The sequence below is a fragment of the Pyrus communis genome, chromosome 1, assembly GCF_963583255.1.
Source record: "Pyrus communis chromosome 1, drPyrComm1.1, whole genome shotgun sequence".
Lineage (NCBI taxonomy): Eukaryota > Viridiplantae > Streptophyta > Magnoliopsida > Rosales > Rosaceae > Pyrus > Pyrus communis.
The window spans coordinates 41,460,478-41,473,231 of NC_084803.1; the positions used below are offsets into that span (position 1 = coordinate 41,460,478).

Consider the following 12,754-nt stretch of genomic DNA (forward strand, 5'->3'; position numbering starts at 1 on the left):
TTCACAAATATCCAGCGATATGTTGGAACCCCAGTTTGTCCCACATCGGACAGATAAGGGAGAGAGAAAAGAAGTTTAAATAGAATTACTTTACTCTAACTAACACCAAGGCCTTTTGTATTAAAACCTCACATCTGACGGATTGAGTAGGTGGCCAAGTGGGGACAGTATCGGTGTTGTTGGAGTGGATCCATGGCCCGTCTACCAAAAATTCCACACGATATACACATATACTTTAGCTTATGTGAGCACTTGATCCGAAAACAACATTATGTTTGTTAATCGACCAAGTAACAAGGTTCCCATTAACAAACATGAAGTCACACGAGGTAGAACGCTTACATAAAATCAGCATAGCTTGCATCTATATACCCTCCAACTTCAAGATGTCCATTCTTCTATAATTCTGTTTGGGCCCAAAATAATATCGTTGGGCCGAGTGTTTGTCTGTGCTCGGCCCAAAGCCGTGTCAAAAGTACTATGGGCTGCCTGGTGATTCCGGGTCATTCAGCAGAGATGGTCGAGTCCTATCACAAGGAGTAGTTCAGATGAGAAAAGGGGTCGAGGAAATTCTAGTGTAATCAAGATTCTCGACTGACAATGAATAAAGCCCTAAAAAGGGGTGAATTCAAAGTCCTAGTGGGAGTAGGGTTGTTCGAAGCAAAGTTGGAACGAAACAAGAACTCCCAACCAAGATATGAGTTTAATTCGATCTTAAGAAGGAGTTGGTGCTACAAATACAAGAAATCATGCAACAATTGAGGACCTTCAATTCAACACACAATTGCCATGCGCAAAACCTGTCAAACAACTTGAGATTTTTATTTTCTTTTTCTCGCCGACACACCTTCAGTTTGGATAGACAGCACTGTGGAAGCAACCGACGAACACCTTCAGTTTGGATAAACAGCACCATCAAGACATACATCATCTTTGAATATTTGTCTCTGTATATTCTGGTGTCGATTCGACGTGCTTATATTCTTACGAATATAATCACGGTGATCGAATCGGGCGTCAACGATTTGTGAACTTCACAGAACTAGCAGCCTTGTCTTCAGGCTCTAGAACCCGAAGATTGAGAGTGTTCCTTCCTCGGTCGTAGTCGCGAGGTAAAGAAATCAGCAACTAGCAGCCTTGTCTTCAGGCTCTAGAACTCGAAGATTGAGAGTGTTCCTTCCTCGGTCGTAGTCGCGAGGTAAAGAAATCAGCAACGCGCTCAACGCAACGTCAACAAATTTTACTCCTCGGCCGAACTTGGCAAGCCCCGCATTCAACCGAATGACTTAGTTAGCTTATTAGTTGATCGGCCTGCGTGCCGCATAGGTTTTTGCAATTTTTAGGGTCAACAAATTCACACTGGGTACATGGACGTGTGTCAAATACATGTACGTATGTATACATGTATATATACAAATATACTGATTTTTAGGTATTTTTGGAAAATGAAAGACAAAGCTTGCATGCATGAATGCATAATAATTGAGGTTTTGTAAAAGTTGTATTATGTAGACGCGTGCACGGCCGGAACGGCGTTATTATATAGCAAGCTAGATATTAGGCGGCTGCCTAAGTTCAGGGTAAAAGGCTTTCCAAGTCTATATATATATATATAACTTTATAGGCCTAATATAGTCCAATACTAATATCACTGATCTTGTTCCAACCTAATCACTTATTGTTAAGTGTTAAGTTTTATTACAAAATACTTCTATGCAATTAGAAGTAGAACCATTTAATATAAATTGTTATTTGTTTTATAAAATGACCGATGTGGGACCGCTGCAAGTGCGCTACTTTTGCACAAAGTGCTCTACTATTGCAGCTCATTTAATTTAAGTTTTGTGCTGCAGGCGGATTATGAAAATAAAATAAAATATAGAACACTTGCGTAGGGCGAGCTAACTAAACTAAACTCATATTCTAGCTAGGAGATGGCTTTGCCCTGGAATATTAATATAACAGGCCACTGAGAAGGCCAATTAACCTAATGTTTTTGTTTTGGTTTTAAGGGGAAAAAAATCACGAATTGTTATTCATAAACAGAAAGCTATTTTCTCAGTGATATGTAGCACCGAGTGATATAGAAAATGGATAGATAAGATTAAAAATAGAAGACTTAACAATTGGAAAAAGTAAATTTAATGAATAAAACGCGCGTAGCACAATGTAGCAATGAAGCCGGGCCCTAAGGAAAGAGTATAGTTGAGACTTGCATGGGGAAGGTTTGAGTCGGCATTGCACCTTGATGAGCGCCTATCGCGTTCGCGCCTATCCATTTTTATATGCGTGGCGTGGTGTGTCCAAGTCGGTCGTAGTATTAAAATGTAAATGCAATTCTTCTAGTCTTTGATTAATATATGCAAGTTAATTAAGGGCCCAATTAAAGTCAAAGCTTAGATGCGTCCTTGTTTGCCTAATCATAAGTCTTTGAGATGGGATAATTGACTTCGGTACCTAAAAAGCAGCATTAAAATAGAAGTAATGTTATTCATATCATATTTCTATATTATCCTAGGTGGCATCTGATGTGGACAACCATATCATTTGAAAAATTTGCAAAACCCAAGAAAATGAAGGAGAAAGACTTTTCGTATACCATAATCATCATTTAATTTACTAATTTTTCTTAATTATTAGTTTATTAAATAATGAACCAAATTCAAAAATCTGATTAATTCAAGGCTGTCCACGTCACATGCCACCTAAGGTGGTATGAAAATGTGATGCAAAACATAGTATGAATAACATTACTCTTAAAATAGAGAGAGAAATATATAGAAAGATAGAGAGAGAGAGAGAGAGAGAGGGGAAGAGATTCTGCAACTTTGTCTTACTTCAATGGAGACGAGAGAGCAGGAGAAAGACTTGGATATTGATCTCTCACTCCAAATTGATGCTAAAGAAGAAAAACGAGAAGAAGGCGTAGACGACGAGGAAGATGAAGATGATCATCGCGTCGACGATGGTGTTGAAGAAGCAGGAGCAGAAGAAAAAGAGGGTGAGCTAGAACCAAGAGTGCAGAATAACAAGCTAAAAACAGCGGAAGCCGGTGCCGGTGAAGAGGAAGACCATGATGCCTCAGTAGTCGAAACATCGTTGCAGGAGAATAATATGAAGACGGATCAGGAGGTACCAGTAGAGAAGTTTTGTAGATTTTTATTTTTTGGTAAATTAGAAGTTTTGTAGTTTGATTATAAATAGGTGTTTCTGATAATATATATTCCAATTAATTAACTAATTAAATTACAATCTTAATTACATGTAATGTTTTACTAGTTAAGCGTTTTACAAATGGAGATGAGCCGTATGAAAGAAGAAAACAAGGCTTTGAGGAAGGTCGTGGAGCAAACGATGAAGGATTATTACGATCTTCAAATGAAATTTACAGTTATCCACCAAAGTAACCAAAACAAGGTACTTAATTAGCTTAATCCATTTTAATTTTGTTATTAATTGGATGATCATAATTACAATTATTTTTTTAATTGCTCGAGTTGTATGTCTTGTATTTCCACAATAATATTGTTAATTTTCATGTATTTCATTGATTAATTTAGGATCCTCAAACCTTTCTCTCACTTGATGGTAACGATCCCAATGCAACTCGAGGACCCAAGATGAGTTCCAAGATGTTAGATATCAGCCATAGATCTCCAGTACCGTCACCAAAACGTGATGAAGTTACCGATGAAGAGAGTCAACTAGGGTTGTCACTGAGGTTACAAACCAACTCTGCTACTACTGCCAATCAATTAAGGGGAAGAGAAGAAGAAGATGATGATAAAGAAGAGATCAATAACAAGGAAGGATTGACGAGAACTGGTGGTCTTACATCATCATCAGTGCAACTGCAAAACAAGTTACAGCGGACCGAATTGGCCGGAATTACGAGCCATGGTGCCCCCCATCCCAATCGGAAAGCTAGGGTTTCGGTTAGGGCAAGATGTGAATATGCCACGGTGAGTAATTCGTTCCATTTGCAAGCACTAGTTAGTTTCTTAACAACTCATATATACATATACATATATGTACGTAGGGTTTAAATTCGTGCATACAGCATGGCAAGTAAGAGTAAATATTAACCACCTATATCGTTTAATAAGCTATATATCTCAGATGAATGATGGGTGCCAATGGAGGAAATATGGGCAGAAAATTTCGAAAGGAAACCCTTGCCCACGGGCCTATTATCGTTGCACAGTAGCCGTGGGATGCCCAGTCAGAAAACAGGTATTCTTTTTTAATGTGTTGACCTAATTACATTACAAAAATATCGTTCCATTAAAGAGTATACCTTTTGTTTGTTTTTAAAGGGTGGTGTAAACTAACCACCACCCCACACACACACACATATATATTACAAAAAATAGGTACACTTTTTTAATGCGTCGACGTAATTATATTACAAAACATCGTTCGATTAAAGTTCAATTTCTTTTGTTAATTTTTCTTTGGAAACTGTTATTTAAACTTCAAGTTTTTCAGTTGTACTTTATTTTTATAAATGTTTTGGATGGTATAATTGTAGGTTCAAAGATGCCAAGAGGACATGTCCATACTTATAACAACTTATGAAGGAACACACAACCATCCTCTTCCAGTGGGTGCAACAGCCATGGCTTCAACAGCTTCTGCAGCAGCTTCCCGCATGTTACTAGATTCAAGTAACCATCATTTAGTAGATGGCACACCCTCTAAGTACACCCCAGCATCCCTCCCGTACTACAATAGTAATACCCCTCCTAATATGTTGAACCTGAACCCTTCATCTCATTCCTCGTCAAACTATCGAATCATCAATCCTCACGACCCTTCCAAAGGACTTGTTCTTGACCTCACAAACAACTTTTATGATACTACTACATCCCAACCCCAAAATATTCCCATGGCCATGGGTAGCTCCTCATCATCTGCACCACCAGGTTTTGGTAGTAATTGGATGATGAGCAATATTAGCAGCAGATCTGCAAACTATCATACCAGTAATAGTCTCACCAACCGTCTTTTGGCTAACGGCAGTAGATCATCCGGCATGGTACTAGCGGACGATCAGAAAGGTAACTGGAGATCAGGGGAAGAAAATATGTCGTTGTTGGCTGAAAATGTAAGTGCCATTGCTTCAGATCCTAAATTTAGGGTTGCTGTTGCAGCTGCTATCACATCCCTCATTAATACAGATAACCATGCAACAACTAGTCATCCTGCGCTGACTGCTTTTGCCCCAAGAGATCATGAAGACAACAATGGTAGCGCATCTACTAGCAACAATTGGGCCGTTGATCAACAATCCCTCTCATCCAATGGCAAGCTCATTCGCAAAAACACCTTAGAATAATTATCTTCTTAATGTTTTCTCCCCTTTTTTTTTTCTTCTTTTAAATAGTGTATGTAAGATTTCTTAATTAATAATCCATTTGTGCAAAAAGAAAATATAGTATCACATAAACTATATATGTACCATTATCTTTCTACATTTGCTTCCATTCACTTGGTTATACTATGTAATGAATTTTTGTGAATGCAATTATTCTCATCATATTATTTTTCTAATTGTAGTTTTTAATTAATTATGTTGCGTGACATCAGCTGACTAATTTTTTTTTTCACTAATGATTACAAAATAATTTTGTATTTATGAAAATAGATAAACCTGTTAAAGGTTTGGGAATTCATTACATGGGGAGTATGGTTAGGCCCAAGATCTACTATCCTCTAAAATGGTGTCTACTCTATGTCTCTTCTTTTATTTTTTGACATGTTAATCTCAACTTAAATTAGAGTTAAGTGGTATAACACATTACATGTGTCAAAAAAAATAGAAGAAACACCATTAGGGGACAACAGACCCACTGCCGTATGGTTATTGGGAATGCTTGATGGTTAACTAGTTGGTTACGAGCATGGACCGTTTTCGAAGTTCTGGGAATGAAAATGCACATCCGTCCTTGATCCAAATTGTTGTCATTCGCATCATTGTCCATTTATCTTCTTAAAATGAACTTTTTTTGGAAGGGGACATTGCCAACCATGTAGTGAAGTTCTCTATGTACGTATGCCAATTTTATTGAAGGGGAGAACTTACACTACATGTTCTGGTATAACATGCCAATAATCTATGAGGCGAGCACAAGACTAAAAGCCAGGGATGAAGGAACCTTCTTGGATATGTGTCAGCGTGTTGACATGTTATGAAGGGAGTGAGTAGGATTTTCTTCTCTTCAAAGTCTCGTTTCCTTCAGTCTCCGTTTATTTGAATGGTTATGATTAAGTTACGTCAGCATCTAGTGTTGACTTCTTTATAGAGATAGAAAGAAAAAGAGGAAAGTGATAGAGAAAGGGACTGGAGGGGAAGAGATTTGGAGGGGAAATAAGCATGCTCCTTTAGGAAGATGTTTTTGCAATCGTCCTACTATTAGATACTCCATGCACATACAGACAAAAACTCATATTGACAGTGTTATCACGACCTTAATAATGGCGATAGTATGATGTGTAACATTGTCGTTTTTAGCATTAATAACATAAATTCTTATTTAAATTGACTAGTTAATAACACAACCAAGTATTATAACATATTGAAAACATGAGAAACAAGTATATAATGAGTGTTCATTCAAATAAGCAACAAGTCTTTTATAATTTATTGAAAAAATCAAATGTAAAATGAAATTTTTTCTGTCAATGTGAGAGTCACGACCTAAGCGAGTGCTATAGGAGGGTCTAGGTGCCATTTCTTAATTTTCAAACACACAAAGATTAATCGGGGCAGTGACCACCCGTGTAGCACCTAGTCGAAGATTTTAAAAATACAACATGTTAGAACTTAATCATCAAGTTAATATATAAAATCCCCTTAAAATTAAAAGGCATACTCATTAGGAGGGATCGCGTGCTCGAATGAGGATCCTCTCTGGATCCTCTTTGTGAGAATCCTAGGGATCCTCAAATCGTGTATGTTCATCGTACATCGTGCGACCATAAATTATTTTAAATACTTTATTTGAAATTAAATATGAATGAACCTGACGAAAAATGACTGCACGATATACGATGAACGGACACGATTTGAGGATCCCTATGATCCTCATAAAGAGGATTCGGAAGGGATCCTCTTGGCCCGTGCTCGGGCTAGTCCACCATGTACTTTAACAATGTCTTCTTGGAATGAGTTCTAACTTCAATGTTTTCCTTTGTCTCAAAGTTCGAAGTGTTAACTACGTTTAGCAAGTTGCCCCTATGATTTTCCCCTCTCACTAAGGCGATATTTTGTAAATAAAATAGATACCTCTATGTACCAGAATATACAAGCCTCAAATGATGAATCATTTGAGTGAACCATTATGGGATGGTCTAGTGGTTAGGAACAAATTTCTGGTCCGTATTTCGTATGGTACATTTTGAGTTCGATTTTTGGTACTGGTGAATCACACGATGGTCGGTAGAGGAGGCTAAAAGGTCTATAGAAGTCTTTTCGGCATCCGAAAGAGTAAACTGACATAACGAAACCACCAACTGATTCCCTTTTAACGAAGAATCATTTGCATGAGCAAAGTGATTGAGCCATTAAGGTCCGGTGACACATTATATGATATGTCTAAACATTCATTTAAAAAAAGAAAAACTAATGAAAAGAGCTTCAAAACTTTGAATTTTAAATATAAGGACAAAATAAAGGGTAAAGTGAATAGTACCAGGATTGACTTTTTAGTGTAAAAATGTGGTTTTTCATTAAAATGAACAGTACCGGGAGTTTTTCATTAAAGTTCCCCTTAAAAAAATCATATGAAATTGTTGAATTCTATTTAAGTTGTAAAACGCAAGAATCAAGTGGGCCTGCTTCCCAACGACACGCTCTTAAATAGCGTACAGTTGCAACTCGTGTTCTGATTACGTTCAAGTGGACGTCACGACAATCCTTTTTTTTTTTTTTTGCTGAAAAGACTGATAGAGACATTTCAACATTTTTCTAGCTATCGTCGTGTGATTCATCAGAGCCAAAAATCGAACTCAAGACGTGTCGTATGGAATACAGACTTAAGATTCGTCCCAAGGCATTGAGCCACTAGCTAGTTGTTTAAGTAGATATCTTACTTTTATTCTTCTATTAATAGGGAAAACACGAGTCTTTTCTCATATGTCGAGAAATTACTTCCCTGAACACAAGGTGAATTTACACCTCAAGCGTTGGTAAATTATACAAATCCACCTCAACTATGAGTTGCATAACAATCTCATACCTTATCTTATGAATTTGTTGCAATGACATACCTCCATCAACTTTTCTGTTAATTTTTCTGTTAAATGCTGATATGGCATGATTGGGGCCTACTATTTCGCTAATTGGAATAAAAAAAAATAATGAATTAATAAACAATTATTTGTTATTTATTTAACAATTAATATTAATTATAAACAAATAATTTTGTGGGCCCCTTATTCCAATCTCTTTCTCCCTCAAACTCTTTTGTTCTCTCCCAATGCACCCCATGAAATGGCCACCCGCCAGCCGAAAAAATTTATACTCTGTTCAACTTCAAATCTCTACCAAAACACACGAAATTTTTCTCAAAGAGAAGATCACATAACAAGGTATAGAAATATACCCTTTTTAGGCCAAGTTGTTGCTAGATAATGGCCCGAGAACAGCCTGAGCTTGTCAGCCCGAAACTGAGTTGATGGTTTCTCGTGAAATCGAGGAAGATTCTAGCCTCCCATGCTAGAATTTGAACCTCAGGATGAAGGGGAAGTGATCTGCGATCCTAGTCTCGTCCAATCTGATGAGGAATTGACAGATTTTCATAGGAAAACCGCGAGGTTGTGGTGGAGTCCATCTATGTTGTTGTACATAGAAAGATGAGAGGTTAGAGAAACGGTGAGTTGAGCGTTGAGGGAGAAAAGAAGAGGGAATGACATGGTTGTGGTGGTGGTCTGGTGGTGACCGTTCTCAACACAGAGAAGAAAAGACGGTGAGTGTTGGGAGAGAAGGGAGAGTTCGAGGGAGAAAGAGAAAGATTGGGATGAGGGGCCCACAAAATTATTTGTTTATAACCAAATATTGATTGTTTATAACCAAAGAGAAAGAGTGGGCTTTGCTCGTGCTACGTCAGCATTTAATAGAAAAATTAACAGAAAAGTTGACAGAGGTATGACATTGTAACAAATTCATAAGATGATGTACGATATTACAATGTTTAAAACATGAGGTATGAGATTGTTATGCGACTCATAATTGAAGTGATTTTGTGTAATTTACCTAATATTCTAAAAACAACTTATCAACTTTCTTTAACATACAAGCATAAAACAAGCACAAAAATCTTCATGAAGTAACAATCATTTTCCCAATTTTTAGACATAAGTTACCAGAAAATCTCTCGGAAAATAAAAGCAATCACATATATTAGGTAGTATTCCACAACAATGGATGTGTATATTTCATTTTTAACTACAATTGCTAGCTGTAAACAAGTAAAGTACAACTATAGCATGATCAAGGTAAATTACACCTTATAGAAACTTAAGTTTTGCTTATTAATCTTATAGCATGAAGGCAAGTTTTGGGTTCGGTTTCTAGCACTGAATTACACGATGGTGGACTCTGTGAGACTTACCGACCCCTAAAGGGTGGACTGCCATAGTGAAGCCACTAGCTGGTCCTTTTTTAAAAAAAAAAGAAAATAAATATTTTCAAAATGATGTATAATCTTTGCTCTTCATTCCACAATCCTTATTGTTCAAATTTATTTACATCATTATTTTTTTTTTATGACTTGCGTCGTTGAGTTAATGGTGTTTCGTTGTCCTTGGACGAGGTTACATTGGTGACTTGATATGAGGCAGAACATCTCGGCCTTATAGCTTGTTGGTCGGTTATTGAATCGGGTGTGTTAGACCTGGTTTGGTACTGAGGTGATTCTGAAAAAAGCTGCTATCAAAAAAAGCTGGGAGCTGTTTTTGTGTTTGGTAAACACTCAGCTTCAGCTTTTTTTCACAGTTTTGAATGAAAAAAAGCCAAAAACAAGAAGCTGCAAAACCTAGCTTTGAAAAACCGGCTTTTTTTCGCATCTGTTTTACATAAAAGTTTACCAAACACTTTAATACTGCTTTTTTTTTTCAAAAGCACTTTTACAAAAAAGTTTACCAAACACTCTGCTGCTTTATTTCACAGCTGCTTATTCTCACAGCACAGCAGAAGTAGCTTTTTTTCAAAGCACAGCAATACCAAACCAGCCCTTAGTTAGGTGATTGTGGAAGTCACTGAAGACAAACTTGAGTTTCATAATAAAGTACAACATATAAAGAAGTACATATAAGTAATCACTCTCTAGACCATTTCCAATTCAAACCAAAAGAAAATTCAGAGAGAAGAAATCACAAATCTTCCTAAACCCTAACCCGCACTTTTCAAAAGCTTTTTCTGGATACAACCTTTTTTCTAGTGGTTTATTTGCTTTTATTTTAATTTTACAATTTGTTGTTATAATTGGAAGAAATTATGTTGTGGGTTTGTAAACAGTAGTATTCTAAAAAGCGCTAAACGCCTGGTCATCAACCTAATTAATCTTTAGGCGTTTGGAAAATAAGAAAAGATGGCCGCCCAGCCCGACAAGACGGTCTAGGCGAGCTCGGTGGTTTTGTGATTTTTTTGCTTTATTTATTTTTATTTAAGAATATAGCTTTGATCGTAACTCTCGCTTAGACATAAATAGATAACTTCCATTTTGTATTTTATTTTTTCAATAATTACAAGAGACTTGTTGGATACTTGGAGGAACACTTATTATATGCTTTATCCCATGTTCTCAATATATTCTAGTACTTTATAATTTAAGGGTAATACTAGGAAGACTAAATTTGTAGACTAAATTTGCAAACTAAATGATGTGCCATTAATATAAATGAGCACGTTTATCAACGCTTAAGTAATAATTCATCATCAATTTCCATATCATTTAGGGGGTGTAGTCAAATTAGGACTTGGTTGGATTTTAATAGACTTTAAAATCTGGGTGTAGTCGATTAGAGTTTTAAAAGAGGATTTTAAAAGATTTTGAAATCATGGTGTAATCAAATTACGATTTAAGAGGATTTTGAAGAATACACCCAAATCCAGGGGTAGTCGATTTAAGAATTTAAAAATACATTCAAATTTAGGTATAGTGAGAATGTCAGAGATTTATTAGGATTTTAATGGCCAAGGGATTTTGAGGAATTTGAAGGCGGGTGGTATAAATACAAAGTGCCATCAAGAATCCAACCCTACCCCATGTGATTTCTTTTCACATTCATCACAGAAGTGGAACAGTTTTGTCTCTCACCTTCCTCTATCGCCACAAGGTAGTGCAGTATCTTTATGAAACTACAAAACTATTTGGGTGTGGCCAAATAGAAAATTCACGATCTGTTATTCTTCTGTTGTATCTTTATGAAACTTACAAAACTTTTAATTTTTTTTTAAAGAAAGGCCTGAGAAAGTTGCAAGTATTATACATATCCTTCTGTACTCTGCGGAATGCCTTTATACATTTGTTTTGCCATGCTTTATGGGATTTTGTTACTCTGTCTTTTACATTTTTTTTCCTTCCAATTGTTTCTTTGTAATTATATGTAGAAACGTAATTTTCATGGATTTAAAATAACTTATAGAAATGAATAATTCAACATCTTTTGGGAAAAGTTGATAGAAAATGTATCTATGAATCTGCGTTCTCTTTATGTATGGAACATAGAGAAAACAAACCTTAGGAAACATTGCGCAACTGAGTCATGAGACTTGGAGTTTTTATTTGCAGCCAGTGTTGGCATCCTTAAATGTCTTTTGAATTACCGATTTAAGATATACAGGTTAGGAAGATCTTGGGTTCTGTTAGATAGTTCCTAAGAAGATTCACATGATCTTCGAAAATGGACAACTAGTATTGTGAGGACAAGCTGATCAAATAGTATTGGAAGGATAAGGTATCTGTGCCTTGTGCCCTTGCAGATTTGAGTGGTTTCTGAGGAGGTTTTAATTGGGTTCTTTTGATTTAGTTGTCTTGCTCTACTATTTTTCTTAAGTTGTTTGCATTGGGTTGAGTTTTATGCTTAATGTCATGTGTTTATTGGGTTTCCTGCATAGGTACTGAAGCCGCAAAAATGAAGATGCATGTGGGATGAGTTTATCCCATATATTTGTCATTTAGTTTGTCATGTTTTGATTGAACATGTGCATATCTCTTCATGTAGGAATTATTTGTATATTATATGCTGGTAGTGAGCAAATTATAATCTCGTAATGTTATGTGATAGATCATCCCACACACATTGGGTAGTTTATATAATGTCTCAATCAAGCATGGAAGCGGAAGGTGGGGAAGAAATGGAAGTGGACGAAGTGGATGAAGAAATGGAAGTGGAGCAAATGGTGGAAGAACAAATTGAAGAAGAAGAAGAAACTGATGAAGAAGAAATTGAGGAAGAAGAACTTTATGAAACGATTAAATATTTATTGATGACAATTCAAGTTGCAGTCCACGTGCTAAAAGAGTTTATAATTACATTTGGACAACCTATTGAACGTCCTTTAAATCGACGATCAATTACTATGGAAGGATACAATTATATACATAAAGTATTGAAAGAGGACCACCCAGAGGATTTCCGGCAAAGGTATAGAATGTATCCTGGTGTGTTTGTGAAGTTATGCACTACTATTAGAGAAAAAACACTCTTACGAGATACAAAATTCATTTGCATAGTAGAAATGCTTGCA

At 36.3% G+C, this 12,754-nt stretch overlaps 1 protein-coding gene across 1 annotated transcript; it reads left to right on the forward strand.

The window, feature by feature from the left end:
* Nucleotides 1-2,841: 2,841 nt before the first annotated feature.
* LOC137728067 (probable WRKY transcription factor 9) lies at nt 2,842-5,338 on the forward strand. Its single transcript, XM_068466957.1, has 5 exons — nt 2,842-3,132; nt 3,280-3,417; nt 3,561-3,962; nt 4,120-4,233; nt 4,532-5,338. The coding sequence occupies exons 1-5, from the start codon at nt 2,842-2,844 to the stop codon at nt 5,336-5,338; spliced, it is 1,752 nt and encodes a 583-aa protein (XP_068323058.1).
* Nucleotides 5,339-12,754: the final 7,416 nt, after the last annotated feature.